This window comes from Rhizoctonia solani, chromosome 11, assembly GCF_016906535.1.
Source record: "Rhizoctonia solani chromosome 11, complete sequence".
In the NCBI taxonomy this organism is placed as follows: domain Eukaryota; kingdom Fungi; phylum Basidiomycota; class Agaricomycetes; order Cantharellales; family Ceratobasidiaceae; genus Rhizoctonia; species Rhizoctonia solani.
Window position 1 is genome coordinate 797,101 of NC_057380.1, and position 26,222 is coordinate 823,322.

Genomic DNA, 26,222 nt, shown 5'->3' on the forward strand with positions numbered 1-26,222 from the left:
CCCATCGATAAAGATCCAGTACGTGTGGGGTCGGGGTACCTTTGTGAAGGGTGCATTGCGGGTGTTTGCATAACAAGTTAGACCGTTTTCCAGTTGGAGCAGCTATATTCCGATACAGCGATTGCTCATCTATGCTATCTCCTCGGAAGGCTCTGAGTAACTCTCGAAAACCCCGCTATCATTGGGCTAGCAATAAGCGTAATGCTAACGTTAATTTATTGATTACAGCCCAGCCGGTGCATCTAATGCCGGTAGTCTTGAAGCGAATAAAATTGAAGTCTGTAAGCAAACAGCGAATGAGAATGAGGTGACCTGTCATTATAAATAATAGTCCAAACAACTCTCGTTTACGCCACGGTTGTGCCCATGTTAAATGATCATCGATACATTATTTCGTGTGATGGACGCGAGAACATCGTCGATCAAACGTCACGATACTTCGGAACATGTATGTGAATTGCATTACAAAATCCATCCGGAAGCGAGTTAGAACAATCTGGACACCATGTTAGTGAGACCCGAAAATGGCTATTTACTCCAGTAGGAGTATATGTAGCATACATAAGCCCATCTCTCGTACCAAATCCGCCGCTAGCTTGAAATTGATGCAACTATCCCACGTAACCGGGTCATCTTTGTACAAAGCCACGCCGTCTATTGAGACCGATATTGGTCGGTTCTCAGCGGCAACGCTCCAGATATCTCGACCCATGCCCGACCTCCGACGGGAAGGCCATCGCCTCAGCCCCAACAGTTAAAGGTGGCTATCTTACTGGGCGCAACCGAAGAGCTCGAACTAGTCTTCTACTGCTAGATTAGGCTTAGAGGGAACGCCCAGGTTGTAACTGAGCCTTTCCCGCTCTGCAAAATCCGCTGGAGCTCGGAGCCCGAAATGCTCGAGAAGCATAAACGAGCTTACTATGAGCGTCTCGTTTATGCTTCTCGAGCATTTCGAGCTCACGAGCTCCGATGGATCTTGCAGAGTGTGTGAATTCCTTGCCGAAAGATAGGGCCGGCATCTTGGTCTGTTCAGATTTGTTTCGTAAACTTCGTGGAATGTATTTGCCCTACCGAAACATTCATATGCATATGGCTCTCTCTAGATCCTAACTTTGAACCAATTTTATGAGCCATTATTAATAAATTATATGGTATCGAGTGGCCAACGCCTGCGTGGGAGCGCCTCATTCCTGCGAGAGACGAGCGTGCAGGAGCGGGATCGCTCATATGGGTATATGCATAGATCTCCTATTAGATAGGAGTGGGAAGCCATGGCCGTTTCACGTCCGGAAACGAATGATTCCCCAGGATAAGTGGATCTTAACTCAGGACCGCCCGATCACGTACCGGTCCTGGCGCGCCGTGTATCTAACAGATGGCTCATGTACTAGCACAGTCATCTAGCATCACGTAGTTCAACACTTGTAAAATAAGCCGCGGACGTCTCCGGCCGGAATCTTGAAGAAATGATTAGTTTGTTCGTCTAAATTTTCATATTTAATGACGGCTATTCTTTAAGGTCTGTCTCCCTGAGTTATTGTCGAAAATATCTGGCCCAATTTTGAGCGCATGTATATGTGTGTAAATTCGATACCTATCATCGAATGCAAACACAAATCTTGCCGATAGTCGTGTCGTCGCAAATATGACAATTCATAATCAACACTCGATTGAAGCGGTAAGCAACAATGTTATCGATAGCGAAAATTCTGTAATCGAAGCAAACCAAGCGGGAGTATATGACTAGGGCCCAAGCATAAACAAGCCCGAGTCAGGGGAGCCTGTCTGCGAGCTCAGTACAATCACCTAGGGAATGGCTCACACAACATGGATTGACTCCCTAATATCGAACACACAATACAATATGAATGAGGTTTCACATGGACATAAGTATTCGCACAAAATGTGTCAACCTGTTCCAGGCTGTATCATGAAGCGAGTCACGTGACCGGAGCTTCAGGGCTTTGTCGATTCGTGCTTGACCTTCACCGTCCGACTTCGTACATGCCGAGTGCTGCGACACGCAAAGGCGTGCCATCGTTTCTAATCTAACACTTTGAAAAGTCATGAGAGTTAGTTTGACCTGCTCACTCATGAAGCAGACTCGTGAGCGAGTGCCTCCAGCGCACCCTTACTGTTTCGCAGCCCGCAGGAGTTCCCCAAGCCTCACCGGTCTGGGTATTGTAGCCGACAATGACAAGTGGGAGATGCCCTGGTATAAGTGTTTCTTTACTCTTCTCTCCTTAGAGCCCAGGTAGTATGAACTACGGATGCAAGCACTAATTCGATACCTTAAATTCGTTCCGGATACATGTTGGAACGCCAAGCATGCTGTATATGACATTCAATATGCCTGCATCTATTGGGGGTTGAAATGTTATCACAGGCATGCGAACCCCTGGCATCAAGCATAGGTGCACTTTGGTGTGTTAGGTACGTGTGAATATATAGCGCAGATCCAGCTATTTCATTTCATTTTATATTTCAATGGTTAAATTTGTCACATAACCAATCCCGGTACTTCAAGATTGTAGTTCAGTCCACTATGTATGGGTTAAATAATGAAACTATAGTATAAAGTGAGAGCGCTCACGTTGCCTATTGGCAGGAGGGACCACTCTGTTCCTTCTACCCTACTTTGCCTCTCGCTTCTTCTTTTCTTCTTCCTCTGCCTTCTTCCTGGCCTCGTGCCTCTTTCTCTTAGCCTCATCATTCTTCTTCTTGGCTTCAGTTCGCTTCTCCTCGTATTTCCCTGTCCATTTATCGATTGTTGAAATAGATGGAACGAAGAAGTACTCTCCTCCTCGTGAGGTAACAAAAAACGGGTTATCGGCGCCTGGGGGAGCCTTCTGTGTAAGAGGCTTGACTTGAACATGACCATTGACCCTATATGTGTTGAGGGTGTCACCAGGAACTTGGAGCTTAATATCCACCTGGTCACCGTCTTTGAATGGCTTGGTCGGTTCCTGGTCAAGGTCAGCCTGTCTTTCTACTCCAGAGGAGTTTTTTGCGGGTGGACCACCAATAATGGGATCTTGACCTACAGTAGCAAGTCAGTTAGCTCAGAAGCTCCTATTTGTGAATGATTTTACCATGTTTGGTCGGCGTAAGTGAAGTTATAGGGAAGAAATCATTATTTCCAAATCCGGTTGTCTGGCGGACAAAGCCGGAATCTAGGTGGGACGCGTAACAGCTAAACAGTAGCCCACGGTCTTCCGGATCCAACACGAATTTTGAGCCCGCCTCTTTCTTCTTGATTCTCCACTCCTCCCGTTCTTTGGGATCCAGCTATAACAGTCAGGAAATCATCTGTTGTTGCGTTCAATGTCTTACCTCTGGTCCGTATGGAATCGCTGCTCGGACGATAGCACTCGACTCAAAGTATTTGCGTGAAATATATGGATCTAGATTACGCGGAACAGTTTTGCGGGCATGAGCGGTAAAGGGGCAGTAATAATCGCTTGGCTCCCCAGCCGAAACACCAGGTACACCGGTGACAGTGTAGTCGAAATCGTTGTTTCGTTTTGGATCTGTAGCGAGCTCCTTATCATCCCACCAGGGGGACAGAGCAAGGGGTGCTCCCTACATGGGAGACATCAAGTACCTGAACCCAAGGATAGACTTATGACCACATACCGATTTCCATCTCCCGACAAAGCGAGCCGCGAAAAGGTCAGCTCCGTCTTCTTCGTCGAAATTCACCTGATTTGCCGCGACCTCTCCTCCTGGAAAGAACTCCCTCCAACGAGGCCCATTTGCCTTGCAATACTCATCGAACTCAATAACAGACTGCTCTAGTTTTCTGAAGACCATCATTGTACCACCTTTGGCCCAGGGCGCGCGCTTCGACTTTGGTACTGGATCGCCAGGATATCCCATGACAATAACCCCAGGGTCGACCTGGAGTTGCCCAGGGAGTGGGTGTTCGATACCACTAGCAACGTAGACATTAAATCAATTGAGGTCAAATGAGAGTAGTTTATTAAATACCGGATTGATGGCTGAGAAATGCCATCTAGGAATCCAAAGTGTTCATGGCCGCGGTTTTCATTTGGACGAACATTCCCGTCCAGAGTGCCCATTTCTTTCCAGGAGTCCTTGAAAATTTCTTCGACCTCGTTTGTTACTTCTTTATATTGGCTCTCCGCTGGAAACATAATTAGGCACTTCTATTGCCTGCCATTGTAATCAAGGGCACTTACTTTCCGTGGCTATGACAATCACCCCATGAAGTGGTTTGCGGTCCGTAGTGGGTTTACGATTCTTATTCTCGGTTCTGCCTAGGCTATCATCGCTCCCCCCTGTTTGTTTCCAGTCGAAAAGTAGATCCCAATCTGATTGGTCCCCGAGATAGGTTCTGTCATCAAGCATAGTCTTCCCGTCGAATCGATCATCACCAGTCTCGTCCTTAAAGCCAAGCTCATTGAGCCCCTCTCGTGTAAGTGCGATTAACTTCTGCTTGAGTGGAACTCGTTCGTGTTTTGGTTTCTGGTCATCCTTCGTTTTCTTGTTTGGTTTCTCCCCGCTCTCTAGCTCTTCCGCTTTCTTCTTTAACTCTTCTGCTTCCTTTCGTAACCTCTCTGCCTTTTCTTTCGCCGTCTCCATTTCCAGCTGAAGATTGTTGAACGCCCTAATATCCTCCTTCTTCTGACAAATATCAAGCATATTCTTCTTTACATCGGCAGCCGTAGTAGGCTCGAATTTCCCTAGGGCCTCGAGAAATAGGTTTTTGTTGGTAATATTGAAGAAAATAAAGCGTTCATAAGTCTACAGGCGTTTATAATTATTACATGCTAACCAATAACAATTATCGTGTTATAATCAAGTTTCTATTTGGGCTCACCTTCGGGAAGCGGAAGAGGACGTCTCCTTGAATGTCATCCAATTGAGGAACCTGATCGCTATCAGATTCTGGTATCAAAGGCACCTGGCCTCGGCCTCTCAAAAGCTTGAGCAGCCTCTTATCTCTTTCATGTTGCCAGATTTCTTCATAATCGTCGGCTGTGAGCGTTTTAATACTCATGTTGTGGGATTTGGCCCTCGCATACCGCGCCGTGACGTGTTATATACCTTTTTGTATCCTCTGAGGAACTATACAAGGACTACCCTCAAATCTCACTTCGACCATCGATAATGGAGCGCGTGAATTTAGGGCCGTACCGTCCACAACAAGCGCGCTCTCCATGCGGCTGTTTGCGAAGCGAGCCATTACCTACTCTTCTATACTCGCGTCTTGGAAAGCTCCGAGTGTTTTCAGCAGTACCAGCATGATCTGCTCAGGGGTAAGTGTGGTACTAATCTACTGAATAGAGCCGGTACATTAAATGCCGGCAGTCCTGAACCGAGTAAGGATTGAAGTACGTAAAAAATCACGAATGAGAACGACTGTAGTTGTCATTATAGATGGTCTACTCCAAATTGCGCTCATGTCAGATGATAATCGGGGTACTACTGTACTGCAGGTTGCGGACGTGGAGGGGCCCCTCCGATAAGCCACGATCCACCATAACTCAGAGTCTGTGTGCGCAGGGGACGATGCAAGCAATCCGAAATTGAATTAAAATCGGCCAAGGGGCACGCTCGTCCAGATGGGAATGTACATTGAATGTTGAGCTTGACGGCCAGATTGATAATATCATAATTTCGAGTAAAACGCAGCCCCGATTCGAAAAATCCTTCGATCCATACAGTACTAGTGCCCATAATAAGTGTTGCATGAAGCATAAATTGACCAATACTCCATGACAACCTCTGAATTACGGCTTCATGCATTAATAAAACTTGTAGATAAACACAAACTTTACTTAATTCAATGTTTTATTAATGCATGAAGCCGTAATTCAGAGGTTGTCATGGAGTATTGGTCAATTTATGCTTTATGCGATACTTTTTGGGGGCACTAGTACATCAGTCCAGCATATATCAAAGTTCATCACAATAAATTGAATCTAACTAATTCCTCACAAGACCGCTGTTCTCGATACCAAATCGGCATGCAATCAAGAAGTGCTGTACGAGGCCCCCAAAATCTCGGGAGTGCTCCGGGACTCGCTATTATCGGCGAGCACTCCGAAGTGTTTGGTATGACGCTTGGAAGTGCTCGTGGAGTGCTCCCAAGTGCTCGCCGAGCAATCCGGATCCGTCGGATCCCAGTAGCGAGGTTCCCAAAACCAGAGCACTTCAGAGCACCCCGGGGTTTTTGGGGCCCCCGTAGAGTGATTGCTCAGACTATACTCCCATGTGGCACGGCCCCCAAAGTGTGGATTTCCTGGTCGCCAGAAGTCGTGCTTTGTATGGGGGATCCTGGCAAAATCCGACCAGTAATCCCATAAATCTGCATCCCCAGCTCATCTCTGCGTGTTGTCGAGCTGTAGACTTTCTGTACTTTTGGAGCTCGCCGTATGGATGCGCCCTGGAGATGTCCCACTTTGATGCGCAAAGTCATTCATCAAGACTGACATCGATAGCAGCAACTATTAGAGTGAGTAATAATTCTGGAATATAATCGGTCTAGTCAGTTAACAAGAAAGCTGTAAGTGCATAGCTATGGAGGAGTTCCAATTGTAGACTATATATAATTCAATAAATTGTAGGACGTGTATCGTGTACAAAGTTCGGATCAATAGACCTGAGGGCCGGCACCCATTTTACCTAAGCATAGGCCAAATCTCGAGTACCGCTGGAGCCGAATTCAGCGCTACATATACTCATTCCCAGTCTGACGCATTTGTAATTTTAAGGTGTTTTGTTAACCATCCCAGCACCGTAGGTCTTGGCGTCGTGCATGCGAGTACTCCAACAAGCATTGGCCTACTCCACTAGGATAAGAGAATTTTGACTAAAATTTGCGCGAGTATTAAGAGGTACATTTATCTTATTTTGACTATTCAATTCAAATGAAATCCCCCACAGGTGCCAAAGTTGCTAAGCTACTGATGGTATGTAGTTTATTATAGGATGTAATTTGAAACTGCGTAGCCCTCAAAGTCAAAAGGGTCAAACTTACCCCTAGCCTAAGGTCTCTAATATAGAACTTCAACGCTTCAACCCCTTAAGATGCGCATGTTCCAAGAGCATGAGCTAATAGGGTGGGTATTTACAGGAGATGATATTCGAGAGCACTGACCTTACTTCCGAGGAATGCTACGGTATTATGAACATGGCCATGACCATGCGTCTCATTTTGTCCCTTTTATGCACTAGGAGGGCCACGTGATAACTCCCACGGATGTTTTGGTGACACGTCTCTACTCTCAACGACAATCGCAATGTGGCTTTCTGATGGACAAAGTAAGAGGTTTTGTCCTTATTCTTCACGTTATGCGTTTAATTAATCAATAGCTCAGAAATTGGCGTTGGTCTCACCTCTTTCGGTGTCTTCTTTATGTTTCTTGGTGTAATGCTGTTCTTCGATGGCGGCTTACTTGCGCTTGGCAACGTAAGTTTATTTTGGAGTTTTCAAATGGATGGTGCTGATTGCATCCCTTTCAAGATCTTATTTGTGTCTGGACTTACGTTGATCATTGGTCCTACCAAAACATTTTACTTCTTTGCCCGAAAACAAAAGCTTCGTGGAACAATTTGTTTCGTCGCTGGCATCCTTCTGGTCTTCTTCAAATGGCCTTTTATTGGCATGCTTATAGAGACCTTCGGATTTCTTAACTTATTCGGGTAAGTTCACTGCACCTTCACGATCAAGTAACCCTGTGCCTGACATCAGCGGCAGCGATTTCTTCCCTGTCATCGTTTCATTCCTACGCCAATTGCCATTCATCGGAACGTTCCTGAACTTGCCGTACATAAAAGGAGTAAGCCAAGTTTCTTTTTTATTCTATATTTTATTATTCTATGTCCGTCCGGGCCACTAACATAATATCCAAACAGGTTGTAGATCGCATAGCTGGTACTCGCACATCAATAGTGTAACATTAGAAGCACGAGACTGTAACTTAGCATTGTATGTTTTCTTGCCGTTGAAATCGTCTTGCAGCGAAATAGGGCATAGTCGCCTGACATCCCTTCATATAAAGTTGAGGTCGGAGTGAGTTGAGCGGGTAACCTGCTACTCTTGAGGACTCACACATAATCGCACATAGCAGAAGGTAAAGTTCCCTACCCATTTATTATCACACTTGGGCTCCGGGGTTCTGACTTTTGTGAGACTCGCGCGTATGATGTCGCCAGGCTCCAGGATGGTCCGGGGGATCCGGCGCGGAGCGCGCACCGCATGTGTTTGGTATGACCAGATACGAGGGACACTCGCGGACGGGTGGGCTATCCCTGACGATAGTCATACTGGGGGGAGAGATGGGAGAAAGTGTCAATAACTGAGCTTACATAAGCCGACTTGGGCTGACTCAACTTGCCAATGAGACCGGTAATCGATACACAAGCACCAAGTAGCGGATCGGGATGGTGGGTGGGACCTAAGAAAATAGAGGTGCGCCAGAAGGCCGGGCCCGCCGTACAAGTGTGGTCGACCACGAGCACCGAATGTCACGTGGTCGCGCTTTTTTTTTTGATTCATATTTAAGGAGCTACATGCGAAACAAGGCAAACCGCTCACAAGAAACCGAGACAAACTACGCTATGAGAGAGAGAGAGAGAAACCAGACGAGAGAAGAGAAAACGGACAAGCGAGGTCACGTGGTCGCGCCACTCTGGATCCCAGTCCCGGCTCGTGCATCTCTGCAAGCTTCGAATGACAGCCCTACCTTGCAGAACTCTTCGCTGATGGTAGATTTTATTTCTGAAGAGGTATATCTCCCCCTCCTCTATCTTTTGACAGGCATTATCCATATTAGCCATATGCATGCGCGTGTTGGTCCACCTCAAGGTGTTCATCCGTATGGTTTCACACGTCCTCTTACATTTGGCTGATTGTCAAACTGGTGTGTTACAAGATGCCTCTCCCCTATCATGAAGCAGCGATAAGGAATAGTATCCTCAGCCAACCATTTCGGAGGTCGTAGCATGGCCATATTCATCTTTCCTTAGCCACCCGAAGCCAATAACCTAATTATCCTTTTCAAGACTGGCCCAAAGACCGAGCAAGCAGTCTGGATGCACACACCACCGGCCTCAAGGACAGGTTCATATCACGCGTTATTGTTGATATAACTCAACCTCCATTCTAACCGGTCACTTAGCCCAATGCCTATGCTACATTATCCCGTAGCTCATATGCGAATACAATAGGAGTTTTGCAACGAAGTCTGTGAAGACGCAAAACAGCGACTTAGCCGAAGCATGTAGCGAGTCACGTGACTGGCGCTTCATGCTGTGTCGACTTGCGTCCGGCCCCCTCCACCATCCGGCCTCGTACACACCGGGTGGTGCGGCATGGATCTGCGTGTATTTTTTATCCCCATCCACCTTCCACAAAGGTCATGACGGCTGGTTTGGGCCGCCCACCCACGAATCAGACTCGCGGTCGGGCGCCCCCGGTCCACCCTCGCTGCTTCGCAGCCACGGGGGTTCTCCAACCTCCACCGGTCTGGGTATCATGGCCGACGCGGACCAGCGGGAAGAGGGTAAGTTCCACTTATTAAAACGATAACCCCCAAAAGTGGGGATTCTCTGGGTGTAAAGAATCATGCATCGTATGTGCAGTGCTGGCAAAATCCGACCAGCAATTTCATGAACCCGCATGCCAAACCCATCACTGTGTCATCGAGCTGTGGATCCTGCGTTTTTGGGTACATATTATTCACAAAGTCTGGACTTCATGCAGACTTTCTGTACTTTCGGGATTCACCATGTGTATATATCAGCTCGTCAATCCCTACATTCAAGCCATGCCAAATTAATAAGATGAAGGACGGTACACTTTGACAGCATTGAAGAGCTGACGGACTCAAAAAAATGCAATAAGAAAGCAGGGAAGATACCAACTTATCAAGAGGAGAGACACGCCGAGCCGTTCAAAAGTCTCATAGAATCGTCGACGCAATATTAATCAGCCGGACATTTTTCCTCAGCGTGATACCATGCAAGCGTCCCCCGAGCCAAGACTCATTCGAGGACAAAATTGATAGACTGACCATATTTCTACCACGAATTGAGCAGGTGGAGGTTGTACAAGCTCCGCGTGAATTACTATTATCCTAAGGATCCGTCACAAAACTGGGGAGAATTTAAGGAGCAAGGTGACCAGTGTGACTTGACTAGCGTGACATCATTGTTAAGTGTACACGTAAGCATTGCTCCCGATCAATCAGTTGGTTTGTAAATACCCGAGTCAGCTAGTCCGCTCGGCAAGCGGAGTGCCGACGACACCTCTCGCGTAACGCGCATACCCTCTTTTTCGATGGAACACATGAATAATAAAAATAAAAATTGCTACACTAAGTGTTTAGACAAATTGAATGACCCAGTGGTTTGTTGGATGTCGAGATCCTAAGCCGCGACCGAGCGATACCATTAGGCCTGGTTTATCTTTTGCATACCCTATTTTAGGCTAGTTGTTTCACCATGCATTTTTGTGTAATCGAATTAAAATACTATATGTTATAGTTACAATCGCAAGCTACCATCACCCTGGTTTTGCTATCTCTAAGTTATGGCTATGACCAGCCCAATTGGAGCGACGAGTGAAATGTTACTGTTTGTAACCCCGCCGTTTCGTCGGCCCATCTTTAGCCACCCGGTCGAGTGATGGACCTAGAAATCAGAAATGACCATTTGTGATTTGACCGCGTCAGTTCTGTAGTTTTCCAAGGGGGAATAGAAGATGAAGTCTCGCGGCTATTGTAAACGTGAGTACGTAGTTTGAGCATTAGTGCGGCAAGTGGTCCTTGACGGTTCGTTATATATAAGGGGCAACTAAGCGGCGAAGTAATAATAACAAGCCCCAGTGACCGAAATATCTAGTTGCTATGAACACCGACTCTACATACCTTATCCCATCCTCTGCAGCGCTTGGAGCGCTAACAGTAAGTCGTCACTTTTACTATAACTTCTAGATAAGTATTTAGCTATTAGCATCGTTCAATCAGTTGCTTTTCTACGTGGTCCCTTACCTCTATGACCCGTACAATTACCGTAAACGGTTCTCAGGGCCACCGCTGGCAGGTCTAACGAACTGGTGGATGTCACAGGTGATAAGGACCGGTCATCATAGTGAGACCGTGCAGCATTTACACGAGAAATATGGTACATATGTTCAATTTTATGCACCGTTCATTCTTAGTCTCTAACAGCGCTGTATAGGGACTTTTGTGCGGCTAGGACCAAACCACATCAGCATAGCCGACCCTGATGCTCTCCAGGTACTTTTACTTACCGACAGTGAATGTTATTTGAGATTCGTTTGCTGATACCGACTCGCAACAGATTGTGTACGGCCATGGGGGTGAAGTTCTGAAATCCGAGTTTTATCACATATTCCGAGGCTATCGTAAGCCAAATACGTTTGATGCCCTGGAAAGGGATGAGCACTCGAGTAAGTAACGCAACCATTTATTGTAAACAACCGAGATGAACAGAATGGCACAGAGAAGCGCAGGCGAATCGCGAATATCTTTAGCCCGCAGAATATCACTGCTTTCGAGCCTCGAGTACGCAGCCACATTCGGCAGATATGCGCACAATGGGACCTAAGATGTGAGGAAGCCGCCCGCGGAGTTTCGGGTGTGAACTGGGCCTCGAGAAATGGACAGGCTGTGATGAACATTTGCGCACGTACGTTATTGCGTCCTTATAATCCTGTACTTAGGCTGACATGGATGTATGCAGAGTTCGCCTATCTTGCGTTTGATATAATTGGCGATCTAGCGCTGGGATCACCTTTCGGGCTTATCCAGGCTCAGAAGGACTCAGTGCTAGCTATTGAATCTGTCGACGAGTCGGGAAAGCCTGTGAGAGGGAATATACAGGTCCCCGTGATCAAGGCTCTGGCCCGTTCAGGACTCGCCAACATGTCCCTAGGTGTATTCCCCCATTGGACACACAAAGTCCTCCAAATGCTTCCATGGAACATTAAGGGGTCGAATGATAACATCAATCTTTTCAACATTGCCATAGCTTCATTAAACGCCAAGATCAAGCGAGACCATCTCAAGGACCCTGAAGATAGAGATGGCGTTGATCTTATTGATAAACTCCTCGAGACAAAGAATGAAGATGGGAGCCCTTTGCCGCTTGACGAGCTCTACGCTGAGGCTTTAATGTTACTTGTTGCTGGGAGTGATACTACGAGCAAGTGAGTAGTATTATTTTGCGTCTGGCATCTCTCTCACTGATTCTATGAATGTTTAATTCAAGTACCTTGAGCTCATTGTGTTACTACTTGGCGATCCACCCGGAGATCCAAAGAGAGCTACAAGCCGAGCTCGATCAGCATATTCTATATGACTCACCTGACAAAACAAGCAGCACAGAAGGTCTCATACTTCCTCCGGAAGACACGATAGCACGCTATCGAGATATCAAGGACCTTCCGTACTTGAATGCCTGCATTAAAGAAGCATTGCGCATTCATTCTACAGTCGGCACAGGCATGCCTCGTGTTGTTCCACCTGGCAAGTCGATCACCGTTGCTGGCCAGACGTTCAAAGCAGGAAGCGTAATCAGCGTGCCGTCGTATACGACCAACCGGTCGAGTGTGTGGGGGAGCGACGCTAGCGAGTTTCGGCCTGGACGTTGGCTGGAGGACAATGCGCAGTCTCTGAACAAGTACTTTGTGCCATTCTCTATGGGACCGAGGTTAGTAACACTGGTCTGTATTGATATCCTCCTGGGACATACTTACCATACCAAATAAATATAGAGGCTGCGTTGGTCGGAACCTGGCCAATATGGACTTGCTGTTGATTGTTGCGACAATATTTCGTCGGTACGAAGTTGAGGCACTTCCTACAACCGAGGTAAGAGTCATAAGCATGCCGGTACTTACAATGCTAACACCAAATTTGTCCATGACGAATAAAATTAGATGATTATTCACGAAGGATTCGCGCGGGAAACAGTTGATTGTCAGGTCGCTATCCGCCGGAGGACCGCTCCATGATCGAGTTCTTTTCGTATTCCCAAACTTTCGCACGCCTTGTATCTCAGTAATTAAATAGCCTCACCCCCCCCCCCCTTCACGTAGCTTTAGGCTCGTTAGCTTTATCTGAGTACAGTTCGTAGTCTAGTAGCTCAGAATAATACTGTGGACATTTTGCGACGAAGCTGGAGCATGAAATGGGTCACGTGATCGTCGCTCTCCACCATGCCGACCGGCGCTTCACTTCTTCCACCGCCCGGCCTAGCACACCGACACGCGAAAGTGTGTTGTTTCTACATCAACAAGCGTTCCGCAAGGTCATGAGAGCTGTATTAGGCCGCCCGCACACGAGCCAGACTCGCGGTCGGGCGTCCGGTCCACCCTCGCTGCTTCGCAGCCACAGGGGTCCCCAACGTCGCCGGTCTGGGTCTCGTGGCCAACACGTACGAGCAAGCTGAGGATAATTAGAGGCCTTTATATCAATACTTTGGAAAATTAACAATACTACAATCCGCCAGCACTCCATATGTTAAGCTTTAAATAAGACCCGACTGGTGCTTAATAACAATCACTGCTGAGCATATCTAACCTTAATCAATTAGTAGTGATTCCTTAATTACATGAACCTTTAATCGCCCTCCCACAGCTTCTGACGGTAGTTTACTCATACCGATAAGACCGCTATATCCGCACATCCCCAGATTGGGAGCCACTTCATGATACAATCTAAGGCGCAATACAAGCTAATGGTCGGGTCGATAGCGTATATTCACTCCAATGTCTGTTCACTTGGTTGTTTGTCCCTGTAAAAATATCTTGTAAGTGCTAGAATAATCTAGGACGTTCTTACGCAGTAATCGAGTCAAGTGTCGAGTCACTTAGTACATGCGCAGTAGAAAGCTGCGCTTTCTACGGTATGACTCGAGAGAGTCCTTAAGGTATATATACAGCCCTCCCAGGCTCTTATACCGTACCTCTCTACACTTAACTCTCTGTCATTACTCTTTACTTAACACGACTTGTATTAGTTACAGTATATACATTTGTCTATTAACGATCTATTTCTACAGTCCTAGTTCGTGACACCATCCTGATATCACAGTCATGGCTACATGAGCCGGGTGAAAATACATCCATCACCGCAAGTTCACTTTACCGGGCGTGCTGCAATCCGGTCGTTGATCATCTACCTTGTCCTCAATATCTGGGTTTATTATTACACTCAGGTACGTCCCTGTACCTGAACATGTGCCAATACCACCGTAATATAGTTGGATTTCACTCTAGGGAACCCATGGTGAGAGCCCAGTGGCCTGACAGACTAAGGGCTCGAAGGCCTCGAAGGCCTCGCTGCACAACGGAAAGATCCTCTCAAGTTAATTCACCCATAGGCTCGTTTATACCACATCTTCGGGTGAGATGGCACCAACTGATGAACCTAAGTGGCTAGTACTTAGTTGAGCGGGTTTGTTGTTCAGCAATAATATAAGGTGCAGCTATTTCATAACAAATAAATCCTACTTAGGCCCTGGTGGATCTGTGTGTCCGTCAGAATATTATTTGGTCTAGAGGCAGACATGCATATGAGTGTATGCGTACATGCGTATTGCCAGAGACAAGTGGGGGTGGGGGTCCAGCATAGGGTGCGCGAATGAGAACTGGGGCATCGAGACGCGAGCAGAACTCACGGGCGGGTGACCAATCCTGACGATGGTCGATGAGGGCGGGAGGTGGGAGGAGCGAGAAAAGAAGAATACTAAGAGGAAGCAATGGTTCGTGAGAGAGGACATCAAAGCGAGCAAATAGGCTGGCGGGTGGGAAATAAGAAAACATAGACGCGATATCATCCTTTAGCCTCCCTTTCTCTTTTACTTCAATTTCCGTAAAGTCGGTTTAAGTTAGTGCAGCACAAGTACCACTGAGTGGGATACAATAGACCCCCGTGTCACGAAACCGACTTTTAGAAAACCTTCAACTTTAAACCAACACTAGATATGTCAATTTCGCTTTTGCTAGTACATGACAAATACTCAAAAACTGGAACATTTTTCTCTTAATATTTGTGACGAGGCAAAGGTTTCTTGTGAATGAAACGGGCCCAAATGTATGCTTTCGTTCATAGTCTAGCCTCCAAGGGCATGTGAGTTGCAATAGAAAATAATGAGGTACAGCTGACGTTGACCCGACCAGCCCCAGACCACCGGATCGCAGATGGCCGGAAATATTGTGCATATTATCAATATGAAGTGAAATCTAAAAAGGAAAAAGGGTACTGAAGCTCTATGTTCTCCAACGGAGATCGAGTTGCCGTGCTCGGTTGCTAAGCCCGAGCGCTTGTTTGGCCAGGTACAATACCCCCACGTGTCCTCGACTTGAAGGCGCACGTGCCCATTACCACACAGTTCACGGCCACGATTGTCTTCCGAGGCACACCATGGAGATCTTGTGACTTTGTATATTGGTGAACTACCGGTCCGTAGAACAACCGTAGCCCAAAAGGGAGTTATTCTAACATGGGCCTTGAACTTTGTCAGGCGCCACAGAGCGCTGTGGACTTGGCGTCAAGGCCTTTTGTTGCTGGTTTGGAAACTGGAGCACACTTTCGATGATCTCGGTTGCTTATTCTCACTACCCCAAATTCACATTTCCGAATCAGCATGTTCATTTGAAAGAAATGGGGCCCAATTATATTGTTTCCGCAAGGATCTTCTAGGGCTTGCTGTCGTGTATGCGCTTCTTGTGTATTTGAACCCATTCTAGGCCTTACCTTTGTATGTGTGCTTCTTGTACCTTCGGACTCAGGACTAGCTACTGTACCGTTACGGTGGGCAAACTTGGATGTCTGGAGACAGGCGCGCCGGCTGTGCATATATGCTAAAATAAATTAGTCTCCGGAGGTTCCCGTCGGAGCAGTATATTTAACCCCCCCTCCCACCTCTCTTGCATTCTCATCACTCTCATCTACTGCGTCTGATATGTCCAGCAACCAGGTTGAAAACCAGCCCGCTGCTACCCCAAACTCTGGGGAGCAGACGGTCGATAAGCGATTTTGTCAAGTTTGCCAACATTGTCAGCATAATGAGAACCCTCTACCACAAAACGAGTTTCAAAAGGTTGAAGCCCTACTTGTTCAGGCCGCCTCAGGTGCTATACAGGTCGATGGTATGTACCGTTGCATGTCTTTGGAGTCGACCTGCTTATCTATATTTGCATAATATTTTGAATGAATAGATCGTCCAAAAAGTGAAAATAAGGAAAACCCTGCTGATTATCCATTTTTGTCTAGAGCATTTGCTGCTCTGGCCATGGCCTCTGTGGTTGCGCCTAAACTAGTCAATGGTCTCAACAACCACGCAATCAGGCTTATACGAAACACTTCCGCATCCGGTTGAAACCTATATTGGCGAGCGTTTTCGCAGCGCGGACGGTTCAGGAAACAACATTTACGCACCTTCGATGGGCCAGGCAGGATCAACTTATGCGCGAACTTGCCAAGGCAGGCACGTGCATAAAGATCTTCCCAAAGCTGAAGATGTCTTCAACGCGTTGTTGAAATCTGATAGACCCGAGGTATTCAAACCTATATTTCCCTCAGCTTTTACGAGACTAACGGTGCACTTATAACGAAGAAAGAACGCGAGGATCACCCTGGTGGTAACTCCTCGCTAACATTCGCATTCGCATCGCTTGTCACCCATTCGCTTTTCCGCACCGATCCAAGCGAATGGAACAAGAACCTCACATCTTCCTATCTTGACCTTTCACCACTTTATGGCTCGAACCAAAAGGAGCAAGAGACTATTCGAGTCAAGGACGGTCGCGGGCTTCTCCATCCAGATACGTTCGCAGAAGGACGCATCGTTTTTCTTCCACCTGCCGCCGCTGCTCTGCTTGTAGTTTGGAACCGTAATCACAACCATATGCAGAGAAGATATTAGCAGAAAACGAACGTGGTAAATGGAAAAATCCTCCCTCGGAGAATATCAGTGCACGTATGGCACAAGAGGAAGAGATATTCCAAACAGCTCGCCTAACTGCGCGTCCTTCATGTCGGTCGTTAGTGAGTGTTTCGATGCCTCACTTCTAAAAAAGCAGTGTAATAATTCAATTATGCAGTGAACGACTATGTAGCTGGCTTCTTAGGGCTTGCCAAGAAGGGCGTTAGTTGGAATATGGATCCATTCCAAGTGGGTGTATTCTCTTATTAAACTGCTATTCTATCGAGCTTTCCTGACCCAATTCTGCAGCCATTTAGAGATACAAACCATCGTCCGGTAGGCCGTGGTGAAGGCAACCATGTCTCCGTCGAATTCAACCTCCTGTATCGCTGGCATACAGTCGTATCTAAGTGAGCAGCCTTAAATAATTGCAAAACAACCGCCGAGTCTCACATCCCGTTAGCAAGGAGGAAGAATGGACTACGGAATTATTGGGAAAGATATTCAAAGATAAACATCCCCGTGATTTGGAGCTGTCAGATTTTTACGAAGGACTTGGTCGTTTGCGCACCGGAGATATCGATCCCTCTCTCATTGTCGACCCGGATCCACGGAAGCGCAACTTTGGAGGGATCAAGCGTGGCGAGGACGGGCGCTTCCACGACCGAGATCTTGCACGCGTGCTCCAAAACGGCACCAGACATTCTGCATGCCGATACGGGGCTCGCGGAACTCCAACGGCACTGAAAGTAATGGAGATAATGGGTATTCAGCAAGCTCGGAGCTGGGGAGTTTGCACTATGAATGAGTTCAGGGAACGCCTCGGATTGAAGCCCTTCGGGTCGTTCAAAGAGTGGAATAGTAATGATGAGATAGCAGGAGCGGCCGAAAAGCTCTATAAAAATATTAATAATCTAGAGCTATACCCTGGCTTGCATGCTGAGGAAGCTATGAAACCCATGCATTCCGGATTGGTATGTTGAATTTGATTTGGCTTCCGTCGAACTAACTAATGTTGACGTCTGAAAGTGCGCTGGATATACCATGACCCGAGCCATCTTAGCCGATGCTATCGCGTTGGTTCGTGGTGACCGATTCTTTACCACTGATTTCACCCCATCCAACCTTACCCAGTGGGGCTGGGACGACGTTCAACGCAATCCGAACAATCGCTCTTTCGGAGCATACTTGCCCAAATGTATGGCATTATTTTCATTTAGCTAAAGCTGGGATACTGACGCTTCAGGACCAGTGCTTATGAGGGCTTTCCCTGAGCACTATCCTGACGACTCAATCTACACCTTGTTCCCCTTCTTTACTCCCAAAACTACCAAGGAAAGTCTGAAAGAAATAGAAGCAAAGATCCACAAGAAGTTCGATTATAAGAAAAAGCGCCCTACTAAAGATGACGGGGATTCAGGTGAGTAAAACTAAAAAAACACAGGAAACTCTATTGACAGCATCACAGATGAAGAAACCGAAGAGTAATCTCATTCATTTGTGCCCGATACGCCTGAAAAATACTGTTTCAAATGTCGATGTTCCAAGTTGACCAAATGAATAATCTATTCTTGAAGCGAGAGATCGGTTGGTTCCCAGCAACTCGAAACCAGAAATCTAAGTATTATATCTGAGAAAAGAGTAATCCAAATATCGAATTATACTAACACACGGGCTATTATGTAACACAATCGAAGTCTATTCGGCTCTGCGGAAGAAGTTGCAATATATCCTTTATTGGCGGATGCCCCCACCAATAAAGCCGATGAATAGTTCGCTCTCCTGGGTACCCCTAGGCCTTGGATCTAGTCGAGGACTGATAAGATTATTTGATATAATAAAAATGGTGAACAGTTGGTTTCAGCCTGTCGGGGTTCTGAATCTAAATGTCTTATATGCATAGATTATGGGCACCCAACTGCAGATCGATGGCTCGAGGCTCAGAGTAAGTTTGGCAACAACTATGGGGCAATTTATGTAATCAATCCCAATTACTGAACGGATGCGAAGCCGCCCCAAAATGACTACTTTGAGTAATATCGTCTGGACCATGGCCAGCCTCGGGGCCTTCACATCAGAGGGAGTGGAGTTAGTTTGCATTCCTTCCATGGTCACCATCACGGCCAGGCAACGGATGATCATCTCTGTACTTTATCGATGAATCAAAGCTCCAATCGAAAGAGTAAGATTAGAAATATCGTACTTCTGACGAGATCCAAAATATAATTGTCGTATCGACGCATGCGTGCCCCTATTTTACCAGGCACCCAGACCCACCCACGTGCCCTTCTGGACGGGCACGTGCCTTGTTATACATCTTCTATAACGTACATTGAATCAAGTCACGACTCCACAAGGTCCCATATCATCACTTCACACGTCTACCAACCAGCCGAGGTGCGAATAAGAGCGCCCAAGAACGCGTTCCTCGTGATATCTATTCGGATCAAATATTGACTTGGTTAACGGGATTTCGCCATTGGCTTGGATGGCGGCGACTTTAGTTCCTCATATAGTTGTACTTGGAGACCTCCTATCGATGGATATCTGTATTGGGGAACACCTGTGCCCAGTGCCTTGCTGCTTTCGATATCCACCGAGTCTCGTTATCGCAGAAACCGTTTCTATAGAGCATGACCCACTTCATATGGCAGCTATCAGATCGGTGGACCATATTGAGCGTCTATAGTAGTTGCTTAACATATTTGCCGTAAGAGGAGTTCAGTCAATTTACTCTCCCACTCCAAACACGAGCGGGAGTGGGGCTAGACTTGTTCAATCAATAGTAGTCCAGAGCTCTCATCAAAGAGGGACACCGCTGGAAGGTGTACTTAAATCCATTCGTTCTCACATACTCTCATCAATCCCCCGACACCCTTGAGTCCTAATTTGTTTAGCATGTCCGAAGATAAGCGGTTTTGCAGAATTTGCCAGCATTGTCAGCACGTCACAACTGGGCCCCCTGTGGACAAAAATGTTGCAGAAGTCGAGGAACTGCTGGTTCAGGTTGCTTCGGGTGTTAAGCTAGTCAACGGTATGTGTCTGTTTTCAAAGCTGGTTCGACGAGTCCAATGTACACCGATACTCCTTTTGAATAGATCGTCCAAATAAAGATAGCAAATCCTACGGATTTGACGGCCTTTCCTTTCTTATCCAGGACATTTGGTACACTTGCCAAGCTCTCGGCTACACCAGGCAGTGCCGACCTAACGACCAGACTCAACAATCACACAATCCGATGCTTGTACGAGGCCATCCCCCACCCAGTTGAGACCTATCTGGGGGAGCGCTTCCGTCGAGCAGACGGTGCGGGAAATAATATTCATATACCCTCTTTGGGTCAGGCAGGCACGACTTATGCGCGGACCTGTCAAGGGAGGTATCGCCATCAGTCACTTCCTAACCCGAACGACATTTATGAAAAGCTGTTCAAGGCCTCTCCAGAGAAAGTAATGTGATTCACTCATATCTAACTCATTCTGAGACTCACATCATATAAAACAAAGCGCGAGCCTCATCCTAGAGGGAGCTCTTCTTTGACATTTGCGTTTGCGTCGCTTGTCACCCATTCTCTGTTCCGCACGGACCCTCGAGACTGGAACAAGAATAACACTTCTTCCTACTTAGACCTTTCGCCGCTCTATGGTTCAAACCAAGAAGAGCAAAACGCCGTACGAATCAAGAACGGTCTTGGCCGTCTCCATCCCGACACCTTTTCTGAAGGGCGTATTGTATTCCTCCCACCGGCTGCGGCCGCTCTGCTTGTCATGTGGAACCGGAATCACAACTATATCGCCAGCGAGATATTGAGAAGGAATGAGGAAGGCAAGTGGGAAAACCCACCCCCCGAAGATGTCGGTCATCGCTTGGAACAAGACGAGGAGATATTCCAAACGGCCCGTCTCATCAACTGTGGATCCTTCATGTCAGTCGTCAGTAAGTATTACTTTAATTTACCCTGAAGCTGTATTGCTCACTGCGCTTCCATAGTGAACGACTATGTGGCAGGCTTTTTGGGCCTCGCTCGTATGGGAAGCAGCTGGAATATGGACCCATTTGATGTGGGCATCTCCTCGCCCTATTCTCAATTATATCGGCGGCTAATATTCCGGACTTCTACTAGGAATTCAGGGATACCAACCATGTACCTGTGGGCCGTGGCCAGGGAAATCACGTTTCAGTGGAATTCAACCTCTTGTACCGTTGGCACACAGTTGTATCCGAGTGAGTGGTTGTTATCTATCTCAAGATGTTACCTGTGATTAAAATTTCTCTCATTAGCGAGGAGGAAAAGTGGACCTTGAATATTCTTAAAGGGCTCTTCCCCGACAAGAAACCTGGAGATCTGACATTGCCCGACTTTTATGGTGCTCTCGGTCGTTTACGCAACGGAAACGTCCCTCCAGAGCTTATAGTTCACCCCGAACCTCACAAACGTAATTTTGGAGGAATCGTACGTGGTTCAGATGGTCGCTTCAAGGACTCAGACCTGGCCAAGATCCTCCACGATGCAACCGCCAATACCGCAAACCGTTACGGAGCACGCGGAACCCCGGATGCATTGAAGGTCATAGAGATTGTCGGCATGGAGCAAGCACGAAAATGGGGTGTTTGTACGATGAATGAGTTTAGGGAGGCTATGGGATTAGAAAGATTCAAGTCGTTTGAGGAGTGGAATTCCAAACCTGAGATAGCGAACGCCGCGAAAGAGCTTTATGGTACTATTGATAATTTGGAATTGTATGCTGGCTTGCACGCTGAGGAGAGCATGTCTCCTCACCATTCGGGACTGGTAAGTCGGTCTCGGTCGAATTCACAGGTTGCTAACGACTCGTATTATTTGCTAGTGCTCCGGGTACACAGTAACTCGAGCTATCCTATCTGATGCGATTGCCCTTGTTCGCGGAGATCGATTCTTTACTACCGACTTTACACCCAGTAACCTCACACAGTGGGGTTGGGCAGATCTTCAACGTAACCCGAAAAATCTGTCATTCGGAGCATACCTTCCTTCATGTACGTCCCTCTTTTCTTAGAGCCACGATTCAGCTACTAACACCGACGAAAAGTGCTCAGGAGGACCTTCCCAGAACATTACCCTGAGAACTCGATTTTCACCTTGTTCCCCATGAGCACTCCTTCGACCACCATAGCAAATCTGGAGAATTTGAAGAAGATGGGGCGATTGCCCCCGAACGCCGATTACAACTATGACCGACCGACAAATGTCATCCCTCATGAGGATGGGCCAGAATATTAATCGATCGCTCAAGGTTGAAGGAATCACAAATAATTCAGCTGCAAGGAATTCCAGCTTCGTGTCATACGAATATTCAACTGTATTGTGTACCCGTGTCAAATTGAATATAAGCCGATGCCGGTGAATTTAAATCAAGAGGATACCCATGAAAAATTCATAGCAGTGCAGCTGGCACAATCGAATATAGAAACATGCTTGGCTTTAGCCTATGATCCCTTCCTATACTACTGACCGTGTCATTATTAATTATTGATTTGTTCTCTATGGGGAGTCATGCACGATATCCAAATCACCGGCTAAATTAAATTCATCACTGAGCCAAGGGTAGAGAGCACACATCTAATTCATACTGAAGTTAGAGTAGACTTAGTTTAGGGGTAATCATGCATAGAGAACTGTCCGGTGAAATACCAATCAGCGGTGCGCAATTGCCAATAGACTGGCTCTTACGACGACTACGAATGTATAGATCCGCTACCTTGAGACCCAGTTACATGCATATCTACCCCAATAACGACAGATTGGTCAACATTGTTTGTCGTTTTCTACTGTGTTCGTAAACTACTATCTTGCTACTACGATTGTCCAGGAGTTGATACAAGGTGCGCATGGGTATGTCGTAATAGGGTGATGTTCAACCCACTTGTCCTCAAGCACTTTGGGAGCGGTAATACGGTAGACATCCAGAGATTAAGTTAGATAACAGATGCGGTTGCTTCGACAGTAACCTTACAAGGTAAGTGGATACATGAATAACGTGGTACACTGTCACTTCGGTTATACTCGCCGGTGTGGCTTGTACTGTGATGCGCATTCGTGCTATTCCCTTCCGCTCCAAGACTACAGTGAGTGGGGCCTAATTGCAAATACTAACACTATTGGTGAACCTCCTGCGATGTGCCGGACAGCTCTGATGATCACGGAAAAGTGATGATGAGCTTGGTCTGTCTATTATGATGCCATTTCACTGCGGGGCCAACTCCAAAACCGTATCTCAAGTGCGTTAACCCTAAAGCCAGATGGCTATCTTCATAAGTTGCTCAAACATTTATAATGCTCGACCTATCACGAACTTGATGCCATAGCGTACTTATCACATCGAGATGGTAGACAACATAGCTTTGTTTTTCACAGTAGCCTTCACTGCATCTAGTCTCACCTTCATACAATTTTACTGGTTGAAAGTATTTAGTCGGAAACTTCGCCATCCTCCCTCACCCAAGACATTGCCAGTTCTGGGGAACGCGCTATCCATTCCCCCTGGCTTGGACCATCTGACATATTTAGAGTTCGGGAAACAGCTGAACAGTGAGTTTGTGTGTCCATAAAAACTTATAAGTGCTAGAACTGAGCCGATGGGGATAGGTGACATTGTTTACATGAACATGATGGGACAGTCACTTGTTGTTTTAAACACGGCTCAAGCTGCTTCAGACCTGCTGGATAAGCGATCAGCTATCTATTCCGACCGAGTTTGTGCCCCAATGGTGAAGAATCCTACACTGTAAGCAAGTGGTTATCAAACATATTATGTATTCCACTTATTAGAAGCCTACCTGATCAACTGTTTAGACTTGATTGGTCTGGATTCGCGGGAATGCTACCGTACTCTGATCTCTGGCGTCGCCAACGTCGAAGAGTAAACAACTGGCTCAACATACGTGCTGTTCGGCAGTTCGATCATCTCCAACAAGACGTAGTCAGGTCAATGTTAGGCCGCATCCATGATATATCTGGAAGTACTGAGCTGTTCGAGAAGGTTAAACATCAATTCTTTTTGTAAGTGTATTTGATAGACGCAATTATTAATGGCATATCAAGGAGATCCCGTCCCATCCAGCGCAATGGCGTCCGCAACATTTCGGCTGGCATACGGATACCACATCCAAAGCGACCAGGATCCCTTTTTCTTGGATGCTGTTCAAGCGTCAGACAACCTTTTTGCTGCTACCATGATGGGAAGTATGTATCGTTAGGTTGATTGAAACAGCGATACTCAAAGCTAATAAAATTTAACACATAACAGACTTCTTGGTCAATGCATTCCCAGCGCTTTCGTATATCCCTCAATGGCTACCTGGCGCGGGATGGAAAAGAATCGCAAAGAAATGGAGAGAGCATAAGAACCGTGCTGTTGACACTCCATACGAATGGACAAAGAATCAAGTGGTGAGCAAGGGATAATAGAATCTGATATCAGCTATTTGGCTAATGATCGTGTAACCATTGTCATTTAGGCATCAGGCAATTTTGAGCCTTCGGTACTCAGCGCATTGCTGCAGGATGAGAAAATAGATCAAGGCTTGTCTCAAGAAGAACGAGATAAGGAGCTGAAAGAGCTCGCTTATGTCCTCTTTCTCGGTGAGAATCATTATTTAGGATCAACGGAAGTACAGGTATTCTAACAATACACCTTCTAACTTATGACCATTGCCTCCTAGGCGGCACGGGTACGGTAAGGAACCCCTGTTGCCTCTAACGCTTGGTGGAGATAGCTAAAATACATGTATAGTCAGCAACAGCTCTCGTGAACTTTGTTGCTGCCATGGTCCTTAATCCTGAGGTCCAAGCCAAAGCTCAGGCTGAACTAGACTCTGTGCTTGGATATGCATCCAGGCTACCGACAATGTCCGATGAGACGCAATTACCTTACATTCGCAATCTAATCTTGGAAGTTCATCGGTGGCAGCCTGTGGGACCAACTGGTGAGATTTCTATATTAAAGTCCCATGGCCACTAGAGTGCACATTGACTCCTCGACTTGTATGCAATAGGTGGGCCTCCACATGCATGTTACCAAGATGATGTCTACCAAGGATACAATATTCAAAAGGGGACAATAGTGTAAGTATATGAATCCTTTGTATTTCCTGATATAATCTCTTATTATAACATTCTCGGAGATTAGAATGGGCAATCTGTGGTGAGGATGAGTCATATAGATATGATTGTTGAGGTTCACGATCTGTCTACTCGATAGGGCCATGACTCGTGATGAAACAGTCTATCAAGACCCAGAGCACTTTAATCCTGATAGGTTTCTAGATTCGAATATTCCACCAGTACCAACTTACGGATGGGGAAGGCGGTGAGTACATGTATTTCTCTTCGACCTATATATACTTAGATGATTATTCTTGCGCATTAAGTAAATGTCCCGGAATGCATTTTGCTGAAGCATCATTGTTCCTTGCTATTTCGTCGTTGCTTACTAATTTCAACTTCTTACGAAAGAAGGACAAGGAGGGGAAGGAGATAATCCCCACTATTGAGGGCTCCTGTAACAGCCTTGCTGTGTGAGTCAAGAATACATTCAATTTTTAATTTGGATTAACACATTGCAGTCCAATAAAGCCGTTTGAATTTGAGCTGCGTCTTAGGTCCAAAGACCATAATCAGCTGATCCTAGATAATGTTACAGCCAAATCAACAAATGTATCAGTTTCCAAGTAGCACGGGTGTACAACTCAGTGGAATCATGTGTATATCTTATCCTTTAGACTACTGGATCCGTCAGCGTTCCTGGAAAATCTAATGAGATACGAATATCTAATCACCGACACCGTGTATTCCCAAGATGTGGACTATCAGACCCTGGTAATTCAATCCCTGCAATCATCAGGAGATAGGTGTCAGGAGGTGGTGGGATTATAAGCGCTTATAATCCATGCCAGGGTAAACAGGCATAGTAAGATGACAAGCTAATTATAAGGGGCCATAATCCATTAGCCGATTCGGCAATCCATTTGGCAATTCCGAATCTCACGAGAGCCTCCCCTGGCTTTGGTTGGGCTAGACGGCAAGTGTTTATCTTACATCCCGCGCGGGCTATGTGTGCGGGTATTTACCATGAACTTTTAGTAAATGTCCCGGAATGCGATTCGCCCAAGAGTCTTCGTGGTCATATCATCAATGCTTACTACCTTCACTCTTTGTCCCAAGAAAGACGCGTTCGGAAAAAAGATCGTTCCCAAGATCGAGGAAGACTGCAATAGTCCTCCCATTTAAGCAATAAACCTACCCTTCGTGTGCCTCA

At 46.5% G+C, this 26,222-nt stretch overlaps 5 protein-coding genes across 5 annotated transcripts; 4 read left to right on the forward strand and 1 right to left on the reverse strand.

The window, feature by feature from the left end:
* Positions 1-2,633: 2,633 nt before the first annotated feature.
* Positions 2,634-5,023, reverse strand: RhiXN_10300 (uncharacterized protein; the record flags this gene model as incomplete). Its single annotated transcript, XM_043330116.1, has 7 exons — positions 2,634-3,040; positions 3,093-3,288; positions 3,334-3,582; positions 3,637-3,934; positions 3,991-4,147; positions 4,203-4,767; positions 4,844-5,023. The coding sequence occupies 7 exons, from the start codon at positions 5,021-5,023 to the stop codon at positions 2,634-2,636; spliced, it is 2,052 nt and encodes a 683-aa protein (XP_043184213.1).
* Positions 5,024-7,268: 2,245 nt separating this feature from the next.
* On the forward strand, positions 7,269-7,926 carry RhiXN_10301 (transporter protein SFT2; the record flags this gene model as incomplete). Its single annotated transcript, XM_043330117.1, has 5 exons — positions 7,269-7,290; positions 7,347-7,438; positions 7,493-7,671; positions 7,727-7,808; positions 7,885-7,926. 5 exons carry the CDS (start codon positions 7,269-7,271, stop codon positions 7,924-7,926), a joined length of 417 nt encoding a protein of 138 aa, XP_043184214.1.
* Positions 7,927-10,877: 2,951 nt separating this feature from the next.
* Positions 10,878-18,414, forward strand: RhiXN_10302 (cytochrome P450 family protein; the record flags this gene model as incomplete). The annotated part of the gene is made up of 16 exons (XM_043330118.1): positions 10,878-10,934; positions 10,977-11,154; positions 11,212-11,270; positions 11,335-11,443; positions 11,497-11,682; positions 11,737-12,202; positions 12,265-12,705; positions 15,972-16,150; positions 16,350-16,558; positions 16,618-16,894; positions 17,105-17,175; positions 17,236-17,336; positions 17,390-17,900; positions 17,956-18,124; positions 18,179-18,346; positions 18,395-18,414. The coding sequence occupies 16 exons, from the start codon at positions 10,878-10,880 to the stop codon at positions 18,412-18,414; spliced, it is 3,201 nt and encodes a 1,066-aa protein (XP_043184215.1).
* Positions 18,415-19,824: 1,410 nt separating this feature from the next.
* Positions 19,825-22,186, forward strand: RhiXN_10303 (heme peroxidase; the record flags this gene model as incomplete). Its single annotated transcript, XM_043330119.1, has 8 exons — positions 19,825-19,960; positions 20,044-20,375; positions 20,433-20,862; positions 20,917-20,987; positions 21,050-21,150; positions 21,208-21,718; positions 21,774-21,942; positions 21,996-22,186. 8 exons carry the CDS (start codon positions 19,825-19,827, stop codon positions 22,184-22,186), a joined length of 1,941 nt encoding a protein of 646 aa, XP_043184216.1.
* Positions 22,187-23,289: 1,103 nt separating this feature from the next.
* Positions 23,290-25,639, forward strand: RhiXN_10304 (cytochrome P450 family protein; the record flags this gene model as incomplete). Its single annotated transcript, XM_043330120.1, has 13 exons — positions 23,290-23,494; positions 23,552-23,690; positions 23,759-23,965; positions 24,027-24,148; positions 24,213-24,355; positions 24,424-24,547; positions 24,628-24,641; positions 24,699-24,891; positions 24,961-25,030; positions 25,095-25,109; positions 25,167-25,274; positions 25,336-25,482; positions 25,531-25,639. The coding sequence occupies 13 exons, from the start codon at positions 23,290-23,292 to the stop codon at positions 25,637-25,639; spliced, it is 1,596 nt and encodes a 531-aa protein (XP_043184217.1).
* Positions 25,640-26,222: the final 583 nt, after the last annotated feature.